The 18,569-nt window shown below is 44.8% G+C and overlaps 1 protein-coding gene across 2 annotated transcripts in view; it reads left to right on the forward strand.

The window, feature by feature from the left end:
• The window catches only part of POP1 (POP1 homolog, ribonuclease P/MRP subunit), a 287,819-nt gene that overhangs the window by 89,623 nt on the left and 179,627 nt on the right, over nt 1–18,569 (forward strand). For both annotated transcript variants that reach the window (XM_069220529.1, XM_069220530.1), the window contains exon 8: nt 3,377–3,573. In XM_069220529.1, coding sequence (XP_069076630.1) covers nt 3,377–3,573 — 197 coding nt within the window. The remainder of the gene's footprint in view (nt 1–3,376; nt 3,574–18,569) is intronic.

Consider the following 18,569-nt stretch of genomic DNA (forward strand, 5'->3'; position numbering starts at 1 on the left):
GGGGCACTGGAGATAGTGTTTGCAACCGTATGGGATATTAGTCGTTTTGGAGGGGTGGAGGTGAGTAGTGAGGAGGGTGTTCCATTTAGCCGTGCGTTTAGTGAAGAAGATGAGATCTGTCTTTTTCGGGCCTTTTTGGGCATTGTAGTAAGTGTCCACGAGAAGTAGCTCAGGATGTTGCCTGGTAAGTTTGCGCTTAAAGTTTTTCAATGCAGAGGGGGAGAGGTGTTTAGGGGGAGATATGGAGAAAGAGTTGGGCCCGTGGGGTTTAAGGAACGGGGAAATGGGTGAGGAGGTGAATCTTGTGGGGATCGACCTCATGTGAAGATGAGGCCAATGCTCGTAAGGGGGTTAAAAAGGACTCTAGATGGGGTGGAAAAAGGGGAGGGGGATAAGATGGTAGGGATCTAGGTTGGGGCCCAGGACGGGGGGTGGGTCGTCGGGAGGAAATTCTAGGACGAGAAGCTCGAACAGGGGTTGAGAGGTCCTACAGATTGCGACAGGGAGGGGAACAGGGGAGGGGAACAGGGGAGATCAGAATAGAGTGTTCGTGTTGGGAGAAGGGCGGACAGGGAGTGATCTAGTGGGATAGGGTAGGTTAAGGAGGAAAGAAGGGTGGGTGGCTTGCTGATGTGGACCCACCGGCATTAGTTCAGGGAAGGGGAGGATGGTCCCGGGGGAAGGGGGGGTGCCAGGGTTACAGTACCTCGGTCAAGGGTGTTGGGAGAGGAGGGTCTGCAGCGGTACGGACAAGGAAAGGGCAGAGGATGGTCCCGAAAAGGTGGACCACGGAAGGACTCTCCGTGAGCTGGAACGCCCAGAAAGCTGAGAAGGACGAAGGGGGGTCGGAGAGGGTCAGGGGGGTCAGGAATGGGGAAACGGGGTAGGGTCAGTACCATAGTCTCAGTCGAAGAAGAGGGAAATAACTCACCGGGAGTTCCAGATCAGGAAGTGTGGTCCTAAGTATGACGCTGAGGAGGGACAAGACACCAGTGCTCGTCATGCAAAGGATCCAATAGGGAGAGAGGAACCTCCTGCTCTGAGGGAAAGGGGGTCACAGCAAGAAGGGTCAACACTGTGTGTCCGAAACAGCTGGCCAAGAACAGGGAGCCATCAGGGCCAGATCCCGGTGGGAGCCAGTTGGGAGGAGGAGGAATTCAAGGGCCAGTGGGGAGAAAATGGGGTCCCAAAGGGGGGGGGGGGGGGGGGATGGTGCGGCGGCCCGGAGATCTGCGGTGAGGGACAGGCAGGAGACACTACGTCAGGGGTCCGCCTGGGACCGGCACTTGGGGTCAGAATGGGCAGCCTCACTGCCTGCTGGAATGTTGGTTGAAGACTGCGTGTGGATGGTGGTCGAGAAGTTCAGTCAAATAGCAGAACACCCGGCTCCGGGAGTCAAAGGAAACGTGCAGAACTCGGTGCCCAATCTGAGTCCATTGCTGAGCTCCGGTATTCATCCGAGAGGGCTGGGGCCAATTCTCGTGCCTCACGCATACGCTGCGAGCAGGAGACATACATGTGAAAGACAGAATGTCTATTGATCCGTTCAGTGCTACAGTACAAAATGTTTGCAACCTTCTCCAGTTACAGCTCTGTCTTTGCGTTCACTTCCATTAATTACATTTGGCTGCAGTAGCCGCTTATCTCCAAAATGGGCAATGCTTGTCTTTGTTTACAGTACCAGTCATCAAAGCTCTTAGGTGCAGGTGGAATTACTGATTTAAGGCCTTCCATATGTTGAATCTTAATATTGTTCTTGCAAGACTTATGGGTCCACCATTTGAACCACTATATAATTGTTCTCTCCAATTTCTTTCTCGGAAAGTCATTTTTTTGATAGCCATAACTTCACTTAGACGTGTCAGTGAGCGCCAGGCATTAAACCTAGAGGAACCTTTTTCCAGCAACACAGGGATAGGGTGATTCTTTGCACCAACCCAAAATTCCTACCCAATGTGATCTCCCCTTTCCACCTTAACCAATCAATTGAGTTACCTGTATTTTTTTCTCAACCAGACTCTCTTGTGGAAAGAGCTCTTCATACATTAGATGTTAAGAGAGCTGATATATTACATTGATAGACCTAAAGTCTTTTGTAAAACCAAACAACTCTTTGTTGCTTTCTCACCTCATCACAAAGGAAAGCCGATATCCGAATCAGGCATTGGCAGGTGGATAATGAAATGTATTCAAACATGTTACGCCAAAGCCAAAAGGCCTTTACTAATGCACCCTACATTGCACTCTACTTTCAAAATAGGGGCTTCCATGGCATTCCTGGGCAATATCTTACTAGCTGATATATGTAGAGCAGCTGCATGGTCTACACCACACACTTTTACTAAGCATGATTGTGTGAACGTCCTAGCACATCAACAACTAATGTAGGTCAGAAGGTCAGGCTTTGCTACATACACTTTTTCCAAACAACTGCAACTCCCACAAGTTAACCACTGCTTTTTAGAGGGCACTGCTTTGCAGTCTATGCAAAGCATGTGTATCTACTGTCACAAATGCCTCGAACAGATTGTTACTTACCTTGTAAGCATCTGTTCATGGCATGTGCTGTAGATTCACATGAACATTCCCTCTAACATTTTTATATTTAACTAATGTTTTGTAAATTACCTTCATTTATATATTGTTTTAAAATAATTTAACGTTATTTAATTGTCTTTAAAGAAGTTACAATATTTAATTTCTAGTTAATTTACTCGAAATACATTATTTCCCTGATATTTTCTATGGGGTGTTTGTAAGTCCCTTCCTCCATTTTTTGTCTGCTTATAAGTGGCCATGTGGGCTGCTAGGCTTAAACCAAGGCTGGGTATGAGTACATTTACGTTTATTTCATAGTAATTTTAGAAGTGTTGTTTCCAAACAAGAATGGTCTTACTCTTTTGTAAATGTGTGTTTGAAATAGCACGTTCCTCCATAAACCCCTCCATTTATAAGTAGGTATCCCCCTTTTTCCAGCCACTCCCTACCCCCGTTGTCCATCCCATATTTACACCTAAATCGTAGGCTCGGTGTGCCAAAATGTTCACCATGTTGGCTTAGATCTTTGCGTAGAGAAGATAGAAGTGGAAGCAGAGGTCCCCTTTTAGTAGGTCCGTAAATCTCATTTTGTAGCACTATTGTAGAATTACTTTACATACCACAAAATGCAGTTTGTGAATAGTCGCTTTAGAATTGAAATACTGTACTTTTGTCTTTCTTAGAAACAACAATTGATATTTATTTCTGGGTAATTCTTAGAAGCAATAATTGATATTTAGAGGTGACCATCATACATATTAGTAGTCTTAAAACGCGATTAAAATTTAATCTAACAGTAGTCCTGCAATAGTTGTATAAAATCAGTTTGTGTTCATAGGATGTGTTGGGAGAGCTGCAAGCAGTTTGTGATTGCACCGAGAACACAGAAACTATGGATAGTGTTGGCAAAAAAAGAAAGAGAATGGATGAAGAAGGGAAGATCGCAGTACCAATGAAAAAGATCCTAGGCGACGGCACCAGAGATCCACTTCTGATGTACAGCTGGAAATCTGCAGCCACTGGCATTACAATCAGGTGAGTATTAGGTTGAATTGTTGTAAATATAATATTTGTCATCTCTATGAAGACAGTTAATGATAATTGTCAGTGACACTTTGTGCTTACATGTTATGTGTATGGATCAACCTGTTTTACTTTGGATTTGACTTATCATCTGTTTATTACGTCCTTTTCAGAACCATCTGTGTATGCCAACATTTTTTAACAGACGTCTTCAGTGTAAGGCAATGTTGACAACAGTTACTGGCAGAATAAAATGTTCAATTTCAGTAAAGTTAGTTTGTGTGCCTTGTTATGTAACAAAGACTGAAGAATGCCGTTCAGCATTGGTTAGGTACTGAGAATGCAAAGTTACTTAAATGTAGGCATTCAATGGCTTTCAGAGGTTTAGAGTCTTTTACATTAAGGGGTCATTTACAGAAATCAAAAGTAACAATCCAAAAGTGCAGCTGCAACTTAGTTTTAGCCCACTTTCCTTCCCAAGAGATGAGCTGTATCGTTGTCTGAAAACAAAAAGCTGCAAAATAGGGCCTTACTAGGTAAAAATAGTTTTGTCTTGGGAAGCATCTGAGCCTGAGAAAACAAGACCCCCACCAGGCTTATGAAGTGATCAAGAATTAATGGAACTGAACTGCACAGAAAAACAGGTTAGGTCTTGCAAGGAACTATTTAAATACCAACGCCTAAAAAAGGCCCAGTCACTGTTGTTGGGACATAGTCAGGAGTGGTGTATTATTTAGTAACTCCTGTGGCAACAGATTGTTTTAAATGTACATATTGATTCCAATTGATCACTTTAACTAAAAAATAAAATAAAAAAAAAGGCTAGAGAAGTTGATTCACTAACATAAGGTCCCTTTATATTTAGCTTTAAGGCTGTGTTTTAGGTTCTTAGTTTTATTTCATTATTCATCATATGTGTTATAACACCTTTCAGAGGGCCATGGAGCAAGCAGGAATTACTGGGCCTAATCGTCCTGGGGCCTGACCTACCATGGACCTCGACGTACTAGCCCAAGTGCTACCCCTTTCAGCACTTGAATTCAGAGGTAGGCCGGGTTAAGCATTCTAAGGCTCTTCAAGGGGATATGAGGATTGTCATGCCCCCTCCACCCCCGACCCCTCTCGTTCACAAAGGGGTCATCGAGTTTGGTGTTCACATGTGCGACAGCCCCACTTCATTAATGCCTCATCCTTGGTGTCACTGGGGTAGCCTTCCTTGGCAAGATCAGGCAGACAGCCTGCACTCCTGCAGTGGTCCTGACTGGACTGGGTGTCTCACAATTCATTCACCTTGATTCACTCTCCATGATCCCTGCTGGACCTAGCTTTCTCTTCTTCCTCCTCCCCACATGGTCCAATGGTCTTGACAGGCAAAAGACTGGTGCCCCAGCCTCAGAGCAAGTGGTCTTGACTTTCTGGGTGTGTGATGGCCTCTTCACCCAGTAGGGAGACTAGAAGGCCTTGGCCCCCTAGTCCTGGTTCTAGCAGTTAGAAATCTTGGTGATCATCTTCTTGATAAACAGTGCGGGTGAACCACTTGAGGGTCTCCTGCTGCTTCTGCCATAGTTCAGTTCCAGACACAAATGTGGTTTGTATGGTCCTTTCAAATTCAGGTTGAGTCTGTTCATTTGAAGTGATCCCTCCTCTACACTGCCCTTTGTCAAATGGATAGTGTGCCACAACAAGAGTGGCTCCAATTCTGATTGACCCGCCGCACAGACAGTGAGGAACTGGGGATCACAATTACAGCAGTCCCACCAGCTCCCAGGCTATGAACCCAGGCCCACTGATCAATAACGTCCTGGAATCAATGATGTGCACGGCGGATGCTCTGCTCCCCTTTCTTCACTGTGTGCTCCCACCCCAGCCTTCAGAAATGTCAGCAATCCAGATCTCCTGTTTTTGGGTTGCAGTCCTTGAAACTCTACAGCCTCTGAGTTTCCAAAATGAAACCACAGGCCTTGTTATGTACCATACAAAGGGACACCCACATTTCAGCATGCACATGCAAATATCACTTGCTATCTGGCACTATACGCAGTCCATGCAGGCCAAGGGGAGTTAAGTACACAGCCATGGAACTTTACATGAGTGGGCCAGTAAGTATCACTCTCGAAATACAGGTAAAAGGCTAGTTCACACTGCTGATCACTATGAAACACGAAACGGGTATGCTGCCATCACAGCACTTGTGTCACTAAACTCTTGGTACGGGCAGTAGCCCTCTACCATCACAAAGATGGTGCTTGGTTGCACCCCTACTGGTCCAACTAGATTGCATTACCAGAAGACCGGACTATGTAATGGCTTACACGCATAATGCGTGTCTGCCCATGACCAAAACTCATTACCAGGGGGTCCAGGTAAACATGCAGCTGTGGCATGGGTGCACTTCTGTCACCATGCAAGATGCCTTTGCATCCCAACAGTGAGTCTGAGTCAAGTACTGGAAGCAGTGAACCCTCTTTTTTTTTTTTTTTCATGGTTTCTTGAAGAAATGGCAACTCCTATGATAAGCCGCTGTGCCACCTGACCTCGACTTGCATGTGAAACTTTTGCATGTCTCCTTATGAGGAAGGTGTGTAGTAGTTCAGAATTGACTAGTAAAGTATAAGCAGAATGAAAGCAACAAGGTAGCCAAACCTTTTCCCCAGACACAAGAGTAAGCTAATCTTGATTTGTTAGCACATTCTTTCATTGTGGCGTTTGAATGATATGGACAGTCAGACTAGCTCCTCCAATTACATTCTACTGATCCTGCTTCACATGATCAGTAGAATGTAATTGGCAGATCAATACAAGGTGAAGAAGGATAAATCCTTACTTGACACTCTTGCATGCAAAACAAAGATGGAACTCTAGTGGCAATATGACTCATGTTATTAAAAGAAAAATTTGCTCCATGGTAGGAGCCCTTGTCATCTTTCGAAGCATGATAATGACAACAAAGATACAGTTCAAGGCTCTGATTGGTTTGTTTTGATTGTCTGGGTGTAGTAACCTGACGGAAGGGCTTGTTCACTTTCTTCCTTGGACATTTTTAACCCCTTTGCTGCCAGGCCTTTTCCCCTCCTGTGCCGAGCCTTTTTTTTGGCTATTTGGGGCAGTTTGCACTTAGGCCCTCAAAACTTTTTGTCCACATAAGCTATCCACTCCAAACTTGCGTCCTTTTTTTTTCAACATCCTAGGAACTCTAGAGGTACCCAGAGTTTGTGGGTTCCCCTGGAGGAGACAAAGAAATTAGCCAAAACACAGCAAAAATTTCATTTTTTTTCTTCAAAACAATGAGCAAAAAGGGCTGCAGAACACGGCTTGTGTTTTTCCCCCTGAAAATTGCATCAACAAAGAGTTTGTAGTGCTAACATCATCTTCCCAGCTTTCAGGAACAGGCAGACTTGAATCAGAAAACCCAATTTTTCAACACAATTTTGGCATTTTACTGGAGCATACCCATTTTTACTATTTTTTTGTGCTTTGAGTCTCCTTCCAGTTAGTGATAGAAATGGGTGTTAAACCAATGCTGGATCCCAGAAAGTTAAACATTTCTGAAAAGTAGACACAATTCTGAATTCAGCAAGGGGTAATTTGTGTAGATCCTACAGGTGTTTTTCCTACAGAAAATAACAGCTGAAATAAAAAAATATTGAAATTGAGGTGACAAAACAGCCATTTTTTTCCACATTTTACTCAGTAACTTTTTCCTGCAATGTCATATTTTCAAAAGCCATATACCGTTAAATTTGCTGGACTCTTCAGGTTGCGGGGATACATAGGGCTTGTAGGTTCATCAAGAACTCTAGGTACCCAGAGCCAAGGAAGGAGATGCACCTTGCAACGGGTTTCATTGTATACCGGGCATACAGTAATTAATTTGGTGAATTATAAAAAGTGAGAAATAGGTATCAAGAAAACCTTTGTATTTCCAAAATATGCACAAGATAAGGTGTTGAGAAGCAGTGGTTATTTGCACATCTCTGAATTCCGGGTTGCCCATACTAGCATGTGAATTACAGGGCATTTCTCAAATAGACGTCTTTTTTACACACTGTCTTACATTTGGAAGGAAAAATTGTAGAGAAAGACAAGGAGCAATAACATTTGTTTTGCTATTCCTTGTTTCCCCCAAGTTTCCTGATAAAAATGGTACCTCACTTGCGTGGGTAGGCCTAATGCTCGCGACAGGAAACACAACATGGACACACCACATTTTTACATTGAAATCTGACATGTTTTCTGCAAAGTGCCTAGCTGTAGATTTTGGCCTTTTAGCTTTCCTAGGGAAAGATAGCAACCTTGCGCATTTTTTTAAACTAGACACCTAGGGGAATCCAAGATGGGGTGACTTGTGGGGCTCTGACTAGGTTCTGTTACCCAGAATCCTTGGCAAACCTCAAAATGTGGCCAAAAAACACTTTTTCCTCTCATTTTAGTGACAGAAAGTTCTGGAATCTGAGAGGAGCCACAAATTTCCTTCCAACCAGCGTTCCCCCAAGTCTCCCCATAAAATGGTACCTCACTTGTGTGGGTAGCCCTGGCGCCAGTGACAGGAAATGCCCCAAAACACAACATGGACACATCACATTTTCCCAAAAAAAACAGAGCTCGTTTTTTTGCAAAGTGCCTATCTGTGGATTTTGGCCTCTAGCTCAGCCGGCACCTAGGGAAACCTAGCAAACCTACACATTTGTGAAAACTAGACACCTAGGCGAATCCAAGATGGGGTGACTTGTTGGGCTCTGACCAGGTCCCGTTACCCAGAACCCTTTGCAAACCTCAAAATATGGCAAAAAAACACTTTCCCCTCACATTTCGTTGGCAGAAAGATTTGGAATGAATTGGACCCCCCCCCAGGGAGCGATTGGTGGAAAACAAAAAAATCCCTGATGCCTAGTGGTTTCTGTCTCCCTTGGGGGCAGATCGGCCTAATAAAAATAGGCTGATCTGGCCCCAAGGGGGGCAGAAACGGCCTAAAGTAAATCTGCCCCCACCCCCCACCCTCCCCCAGGGGAACAACCCTTGCCTAAGGGGTCACTCCACTGGCATGAAATTGACGCAAAAAAATAAAGATCCCTGGTGTTTAGTGGTTTCTGCCACCCTTGGGGGCAGATTGGCCTAACAAAAATCAGCCAATCTGTCCCCAAGAGGGGCAGAAATGGTCTAAATACAATTTTCCCCCCGGGGAGCGACCCTTGCCTAAGGGGTCGCTCCCCATATATAAAAAACAAAAGTAAACATAAACAAAAACATATCCCTGGTGTGTAGGGGTTTCTGTCCTCCCTGGGGCAGATCGGCCTAATTATAATAGACCGATCTGCCCCCAGGTGGGGCAGACAAGGCCTAAAAATATTTTGCCCTCCTGTGGAGCGTCATTTGCCCAAGGGGCTGCTCCCCTTATGCGCAAATAAACAAATAAAATAAAATAATCCCTGGTGTCTGGTGGTTTCTGGCCCCCTTTGGGGCAGATCACCCTAATAACAATAGGCCGATCTGCCCCCTGGGGGGCAGAAAAGGCCTTGAAAAAATTGGCCCTTGAAAAAAATTGCCCCCCCGGGGAGTGACACTTGCACAAGGGGTCGCTCCCCTGATGCCAATTTCCCTTTTGAAAAAAATCCCTGGTGTCTAGTGGCCATTTCAGCAGCCAGATCGCTTCACGATCTGGCTACTAAAATGCTCTGAGAGACTTCAAAGGGAAGGAGATTCCTTTCCTTCCCTCTGAAGCCTCTCAGGCCCCCATCACATGATCGGAAGAGAAATGCTTTGCATTTCGTGCGCTCCCTCTGAGCTCATCTTCGAGGACTTTATGGTTATGTCCTCGGCACAGGAGCACTGTGCTGGTGGACGTAACCATTACGTCCCCGGCACAGAAGGGGTTAAAGAGCCTTCAAAAAAAGTGAAACATATTTAGTTGCTCTTTCCAAAACTATAGTGTTTGCCAAATCATGAAGGGAAGATGCCTGTCAAAAATATTAGGCCATCTCTATGCCCAGACTACTTAAAGCTAGAGATGAAAATTGAGCCATCTTTGGAAAAAAATAACAACTGCTACCATAATGATGACATCCAGGCCAGTTATGAAGTCAGTAGATGTTATATGCCTTTGTACTGGAGCTAAAGGGACAGGTTGCAGATATCCAAAAATATGTTCAGTCATATCCCATCTTTCCTGAAACACGTCTTTACATTTCATACCTTTGGGATATCAAAATGAGGTAAAGGCCATCAAAATGAATTTAAAATAATGTCCTGCATGGCTTTAACCCCTATGACCTTGTAAATTCCTATGACATCTGTTTCAAAATACTTAATACCTATCAGCAAATGTCTCCACTCACTGCAAACCTTTTTCTTAGCTAGTAGCTCACTTTCTAACACTGAATATTTCTGTTCATTTTCTGACTAGACATGCCACTGGCAAAAAAATGGATACTATCCTCAATTGCCCAGTCATGATAATAACTTTGGAGAAAAATATTCCTAAGGGAGCTAAGAAAGTACCTCAAGTAGTCCAAACTACTGATGGTGCTTAGATGGTTTCTTGACCAGTTATGGAGGCTTCAATTATGTTTCTTTTGGTTATCATTTGGAAAAAATAATTGTGTTTGAATTAAGTCTCTCCAGCATATGCAATTATTTTTGGAAAGCCTTTGCCGAAGAGGCACAATCTCTAGATCAATTAAACTAGCAGAAATACATCATTGTCATCATGTTTTTGTTGTGATCATTGTAGTGCTTCTGGTATCGTACTGAGTAACAGAAAGAATCCTCAGCTAGTTGAAATCGAATAGTGAATAATCTGTTTTCAATGCCACTGCAGTACTAAGCATATACTTCATTCTTTGCTAAATCTTTTTTTGCTGTCTTCCCCACATACCACAGTTGCACTACACCAATTAAGCCCGACACTGTTATACACTATTTATTTGTTGCTTGAAGATATTTTCCTTAAGGCCTAATTACATTAGAATTTAAAGAATAGGCTAACTGTAGGTGCCACTTTGCCACGAGATCAGCCTTCTACTTAATGCCAAAGACAACATGTGATCTCAGTCTCTGTACCGACTTAAAGGTGGTTAGATCAAATTATAATCACAGATCAGATCCTTTATCTATTAAAGATGTTTCTAGAATCATCTGTGGGAGGGGCATATTTTTTTAACAAACTTGCATCCAGTCTCCCAGAAGTGAGGAGAATTTTCCTGAAGGTTGCACTTTCTGCCGTAGGAGTTGACGGTCTGCCTCAGTGCCTAGAAGCCTACCTGCCTACTGAAAAAAGGAGTCTGCTGACTCTTCAGGAGGGGAGACTGTCCAAGAAGAGAAACCACATTTGCCCCTCTTGTCATCTATCCTGCTTTCTCAAATACAGGAGTAGTTACCAACCATTAGCATTAACTTTCAAGTTTTGAACAAAAATGTAAACCCTTAAGTCAGTGAAGATTGTACTGACAAAATTACAACTGCAGTCAAAAAGGAATGTTCTTCCATACATTTTTGAGAATGTTGGCCTTCAATGTTAGATTATCAAACTGAAGCCCATTTTCATGTTCCAGGCAACAAAGTTCACAGGAAATGTCTTAAAGTTGAGGTTTTTTTGGGGGTGGGGGAGGGGGTGCAGGGGCAGTGGCAAAACCTCCCTTTGGCCTAAACCTTGCTTTCAGAGTGATCAACATCGGTGTTGGCAAGCGACTGGTGCTCTCAGAATCTTCATTATATTCCTTAACTAGATGACTGTTTCAAAGCTTGAACAAACCAGTGAATTAATTTCTGGTTTCCATGATTTGTACCATTCAGAACTTCGAAATTAAATGTTTGATGGCATGTTTGGCTGTAGATATACATATTTTGCATTAGTCCGCCATCTAGTGTTGGATCTGGAGCTTTATAAGTTGTTTTTGTTTGAAGAATCTTTTTGAGTCATGGAATCGAGTGACTCCTCTCCTCAGTGATACGGCGCATGGGCATTGAATCCTTTGTTGGATTGTTTTTTCTCCGATGTCTGGTTCGGACTTGTGGGCCTCTTGCTTTGGTTTTTCTTGACTCTGTACCCTCAAAACAGTTCTCTTCCATCTTTCTACGAGTGACGGTATTGTATTTTGATTGCATTTTCACTCTATTGAGTGGTCGGTCCGAATCCCAGCTTGGGGAACCCACTCAAGGTCCATCTGGGCCTACTCCTACACGTGGCATCGGACTATGCAGGGCTGATGGAACGTACTCCATTTCAGTTTTGGACTCGAGGTCACTCTAAATTTCCCCACACTGACCAACATTTGGTTTGTAATCTGTGCTTGTCCCCTGACCACAACGAACAGAGTTGTGACATCTGCAATTCATTTTCGATCGGAAAAGACGCTATGGACTGAAGAGCTTGTTGGCTGGAAATGGCAGCCAAGACTCCAGAGGACATGCCTGTTATCTTTGGGGAAGAATACACTCAGGAAGAGCCCGATCAAGAGGATGTCTTCTCCATCGATGACTGAGTCAGATATACAATCTGTCATTGAAAGTCAACCAGTGACATCAACACAACTTGTGAGTGTAGTAACCCCTACTCCGCAAGCAAAGACTTTGAAAAGCCCCACAAAGAGGTTGCTGGACCACCCCTGCCTTCAGGCCATGGTTGGACCCGAAAATCTCCTTTGAAAGCCTGACCTATTGGCCCGGCACCAAAGATAGCCAAGCCTAAACCGTCTTCGGCATTGACCTCCAGCTTGACTAGTTCACATATACCTCCGTGATCAACCCGAACTATTGAATGAAACTCATCTGCATTGACCAAGAAAGCCTCAAAAGCAGCTTCGGAGCAGACCCCTTTGCCCCGACGGAAAACTTTGGTGCTGAAAATTTCGGAACACTAGACTGTGCCTCATAAGAACTACAGTCAAACTTCAGATTCTACTTCACCAGTGGAACCAATTTTAGAGGTAAAAAATGCTAGTCAGCGCCAGCTCCACATTCAAAAAGCAACATGAAGAATTATTGCTTCCCCCGTTCCATTAAAGAGGAAGTTAAACTTTGAAGAGGCCTTGGGCATTTTCCCACCCAAATAAAAGGCCTCCAAGGGCAAGGCTCCAATTCGGCCTCAGCCTTCTCTTTCTCCTTCGCTTCATTCTCCAATTCCTCTTTCCACCCCTCCACCTCCACATTCTCCTACACCTTCTCCTATACCACACTTTTCATCACAAGTCTCACCCTCACCTCAAGATGATGACTTAGGTGACATACCTCATGATCTAGAGCCATGGGATTCATTTGATCCAGAACCCATATTACCAAATGATCCAGATCTATACCCTGCACGAGCATCAACACCTGAAGATTCTTTCATCATAGCAGCAGTTGATAGCAAGGGCAGCAGCATTCCACAATGTCCAGCAACACACTGACCCTATCAAACAGGATTTCCTCTTTGACATGCTTACAGCTACACACAAAGAAAGTCCGTTCCTCCCTGTGCTACCTGGCATGCTTTGTCATGCTGATGACATTTTTAAAGAACCCGAAAGGTCCAGAGTTGTCACCCCTAGGGTTGATAAATACAAAGTAGCACCTACAAACCCTCTGTTTGTACGTGCTCAAATCCCTCCTGATTCTAATGTGGTCAGCACTGCACCAACACGTGCCAATAGTCAGTCTACAGGAGATTCACCCTCTCCTGACAAAGTAAGAAAATAGATGCAACAGGAAAAAGAGTAGCAGCACAAGCTACAATGGAATTGGCCTATTGACGGTTCACTGGCACTGTTAGCACAGTATGATATGGCCCACTTGGACAAATTAGAGGATCTCCTTCAGTACCTTCCAGAGAAACATCGCAAAAAGGCACAGGAAATAGTGTCGGAAGGTCAAACGATCACCAACCATTCCATTCGTTGTGCCATAGATGTGGCATTAACACAAGCACCATCATACGCAGGGATGCTTGACCTTGATGATCAGGCTTTAAGCCGGAAGTACAGCAGGCAGTACTCAACGTGCCAATCAATAGAGAACACCTATTTGGACAACAAGTGGATACAACACTAGAAAAACGTAAAAAAGACTCGGAGACAGCTAAAGCAGTGGGGGGAACTACTAAACATGACACAACGTGATAATTTTTGTCGGCCACAGGGAAGGCTTCAAACCGTTGTCTACAGAGTCTGCCACCTCCCAAACCAAAGAAGCCATCCACATTTATAACAGAGGCTCCTTTAGGGGGTCATGCACAGGCACAAATAAAGGCAGAGGTTAAGGCATCACCCTCCTGAGGATCTGCCTCGAATACCTATCAGTAACTACCCACATCTTCCACCACCTCACACCTCTCCGTTAGGCGGAAGACTAAAATACTTTTACTCACAATGGTCCGATATGCCCACAGACAAGTGGGTTCTTTTTAATTAACCAACATGGTTATTGTCTGGAGCTTACTTCCAATTCACCAAACATTCCCCCTCGCACTCACAAATTCTTACAAGAACACCTTACACCTCTCAAAGAAGAGGTTCAAACCCTTCTTCTCAAAGGGGCCATAGAACCATTCCCCTTATCACATCAGAGATCAGGAGTATACTCCTTATACTTTCTTATACCAAAGAAGGACAGATCACTCTGGCCAATCGTCGATCTCAGACCGTTAAATCTCTACATTCTTTGAGAGCATTTCCATATGGTCACCTTCCAAGATGTCATTCTACTGTTATAGCAAGGCGAGCTTATGGCGGAGTTAGATCTAAATGATTCTTACTTTCATATTCCCACTCACCCATCACACCCCAAATATCTCAGATTCGTAAATGCGGTAAAGCATTAGCAGTTCAAGGTTTTACCTTTCGGGGTCAAAACCGCTCCCAGGGTCATCCCAAAGTGCTTAGCAGTAGTTGCAGAACATCTCAGACATCAACACATTCATATCTTCTCTCAAATTCACAATTGGCTCATCAAAGCCAGTAGCATACAACACTATCAGTTACACACTTAGCTAACAGTGGATCTCCTTCACACTCTGGGATTCACAATCAACTTTCAAAAATCACATCTTCAACCTTTGCAGATACAACTTTATCTAGAAGCAGTGCTTAATGCGTAGCTAGGTTTAGCATATCCAATTTCAGCTCTGAATCAAACTTTTCTAACCTTAATTTCCCAGTTACAGGAAAAACACATTTAAACAGTGTAAACTGTGATGTGACTACTAGGAATGATGGTGTTTTGCATTGCCATTGTATCTCATGCCAAGACTGCACATGCATCCACTTTCAGCAGACTCTCTCATCAGTGGTCTTGGTCACAGGGTCATCTAGAAGATCTAGTGTTGTTGGACCGCCAGACTCACCATTCTCTGCAATGGTTGAATTCTACCAACCTCTCCAAGGGGCGACCCCTTTTTTAAGACTCTGTGCCTTAAATCATTCTGACTACAGATACATCACAACCTCACAATACAAAGTCTATGCAAAGTCTATGCAAAGTCATTCCCAGCCTGTTGTCTGGGACCACTGGGGGTCCGCGAAGCCTCCTCAAGGGGTCCGCAACTGCTTCAATTTTTTTTTAAATAATATTGGCAGTTCAGGTCCCCAGTTTTCAGTAATGACTCAGTGGGGGGGGGGGTCCCCAGATTCCAAAAAAGTATCAGTGGGGGTTCCTTGGCTCCAGTAATGATAAAATGGGGATTCACAGAACCCAAAAGGTTGGGAACCACTGGGAATCCCAGTCATCAGTCTTTACATATCAATTACCTGGAGCTTCAGGCAGTCTTCCTAGCACTGAAGGCTTTTCTTCCACACCTCTTGCACAACGTGGTTCTAGTCCGTACAGACAATATGAGAGCCATGTATTATCTGCAAAAGGGGGGAAGGGGGGAAACTTTAATCTCAGCTGTCACATCTTGCTTAGACAGTATGGACAAGGGCAATTCACCACCACATTCACTTAGTGGCGGAGTATCTCCCAAGCACGGACAACCAATGTGTAGACCTGCTTATCAGGATGCAGCAACAAGTCCACAAATGGGAACTCCATCCACTAGTCCTTCAACAGTACTTCCTAAAGTGTGGAACACCCCAAATCGACCTCTTCGCCGCCACAGAAAATACAGAATGCCAAAACTTTGCGTTGAGATACCCACACCCTCAGTCCAAGGGCAATGCTGTATGGATGTATTGGTCAGGGATATTTGCTTACGTTTTTCCGCCTCTCCTACTCATCCCATCTCTATATCACAAATTGAGGCAAACCTCTGTCACTAAAATACTTGTCGCTCCCACATAGGTATATCAACCTTGGTTCACAACACCTCTGGATCTGTCACTAGTTCCACATGAGAAGCTCCCCAACATGCCGGACCTTCATACTCGGAATCAAGGCAAGATAAGGCATCCAAACCCCAAATCACTCAACCTTGCGATATGGCTCCTGAAGTCAGTTTGGTTACTTAAAACTACCACCAGAATGTATGGACATTCTGAGAGAAGCATGTAAACCTACAGTCAGACAGTGTTACGCTGCAAAATGGAAACATTTTGTATGACATTGTCAACCTAAACACTTTGACTCACTCAAAGCTTCGTTTCAAGACATTATTTGTTGCATTTGCAGAAAGTGAAATTAGCGTTTTCATCTATTCGTCTTCATTTAGCAGCTATAGCTGCATATCTCCAAAACCGGCAATACACCTCTCTATTCAGAATACCAGTTATTAAGGCTTTCATGGAAGAGCTTAAGAGTCATTCCACCTAGGATACCTCTAGCACCATACCGGAATCTTAATGATTCTCCTACTAAGCTCATGGTCATCCACCTTGCATTCATGTCCGTTACAGTTCCTTTAATGGAAAGTGGCTTTCCTAGCGGCTATAACTTCCCCAGGATGTGTTAGTGAGTTCCAGGCTTTAACTTTAGAAGAACCATTCTTCCAAATACACAGGGACAGAGTAGTTCTTCGAATAAACCCTAAATTCCTTCCGAAGGTTGTCTCACAATTCCATATCAACCAGTCTTCTTTCCACAACCAGACTGTAGCAGAAAGCTCTTTACACGCAATGTTAAAAGGCTTTCATGTATTATATTGAAAAAACCAAAGAGTTTAGGAAATCAAAACAACTTTTTGTAGGACAGTGTCCTCTTTCTCGGTATGGTTACCCCCATTTTCTGCCTGTTGTCAGTGTGTTTGACTGTGTTTACTGGGATCTTGCTAACCAGGCCTGTAGTGATTATGCTCTCACCTACAAATTTAGTTGCTACTAAGCTTTTCTCCCCACATTCGCATAATGGTGCCCCCATGTAAGTCCCTAGTATATGGTACGTAGGTACCCAGGGATTGGGTTCCAGGGCATCCCTATGGGCTGCAGCAGTTATCCTGCCACCCAAAGAGAGCCCATGCAAAGGGTTCTGCAGGCCTGCCATTGTAGTCTGCGTGAACCAGCTGCACGCACCCGGTTTCGCTTCAGGTCACTGCACCAGGTCTCTGTAAGTCACCCCTATGGTAGGTCCTCCCCGCCCAGAGGGCAGGATGCAGATACCTGTGTGTGAGGCACCCCTGCACCAGCAGAGGTGCCCCCACGAATTCCAGCCCTATTTTATTGGACTTTGTGAGTGCGGGGTGCCATTTTATATATGTACTGGACATAGGTCACTACCTGGGTCCAGCTATATAATGGTAACTCTGAAGCTGGGCATGTTTTGTATCATACATGTCAGAATTATACCCCAACTCTGTTGCAAGTATTGGAAATATGATTCCATGCACTCTGGGGCTCCTTAGGGGACCCCCAGCATTGCTACCACCAGTCTTACAGGGTTCTCTGGGCAGCACCAGCTACTGCCATCCCTTAGGCAGATTTCTTCTATCCTGCTGCTTGATCTGCGCAAGCCCATGAAGGCAGAACAAAGGATTTCCTTTGGGAAAGGGAGGTAACACCCTCTATCTTTGGAAATAGGTATGACTGGCTTGGGAGGGGTAGCCTCCCAAGCCACTGGCGTTGCTTTGAAGGGCACATTTGGTGCTCTCTGTGCATAAACCAGTCCACACTGGTTTAGGGACCCCCGGGCCCTGCTCTGGAGCTAAATTGGACAGGGGAGTGACCACTTCCCTGTCCATCACCACCCCAGAAGTGGTGCCCAGAGCTCCTCCAGAGGGTCCTTGAGTTCTGCCATCTTGATTCCAAGGTTGTCAGGGAACTCTAGGAGCATCTGAGTGACCAGGCAAGGCAGGCGACATCAGAGGCACCCTCTGATAGGTAGTTACCTGGTTAGGTGACCAAGCCCTCTCTTTGGGCTATATAGGGTCTTCCTCTTGGGTGGGTCCTCAGATTCGGCTTGCAAGACTCCAACTTCGCAACTTCTGCTTCGACTTCCCCCGGAACCTACGAGGTGCAGATCCACGAGGAAGACTCTTCTGCAACATTGTATCCGGAACTCCTGCCAGCTTTTCAACATTTTCCCTGGCTGTGCATCCTAAGAAGACTGCAGCTCTTCAGCCTGCACAAGAAGAAGGAATCTCCCTTGGAGGTGTGAAGGCATCACTCCCCTGTAACTACAGGTACCTGGCTGCATCGACGACTGGCTACGTGGATCTTCCCTCATCGAGAGTGGTGTGGGACCTGCATTACAGGTGGTGATCCGGAGAGTCTGCCCTGGTCCTCTCTACCAGCTGTCGCACTTTGGTGGTGGTAAGTCCTTTCCACTCCACGCAAGACAGTACCCCCGTGTACCAAGTCCATTGCAGCTGGCAAGGCTTGTTTGCTTAACCTCCAAGGGGAACTTCAAGTGACATTGAGCTCCAGCCCCCAGCACTTCCTCCTGGGGTGGGAGGGGGGGGGGCGGTACTACATTACTTACCTGTGTAGCTTCCTAGTACTCCCAGCTCCCCTCTAAATGATTTACTTACCTAAGTGGGGGGCCCTGTGTTCGCATTCCACTTTCTAAGTATATGGTTTGGGTCCCCCTAGGGCTACTATTGCATATTGCTATTTGACAGTTTTCTAAAAATTTTATGCCTCTTACTGTTTATTAGAATGTGTGTGTGTGTG

This window comes from Pleurodeles waltl, chromosome 2_2, assembly GCF_031143425.1.
Source record: "Pleurodeles waltl isolate 20211129_DDA chromosome 2_2, aPleWal1.hap1.20221129, whole genome shotgun sequence".
In the NCBI taxonomy this organism is placed as follows: Eukaryota; Metazoa; Chordata; class Amphibia; order Caudata; family Salamandridae; genus Pleurodeles; species Pleurodeles waltl.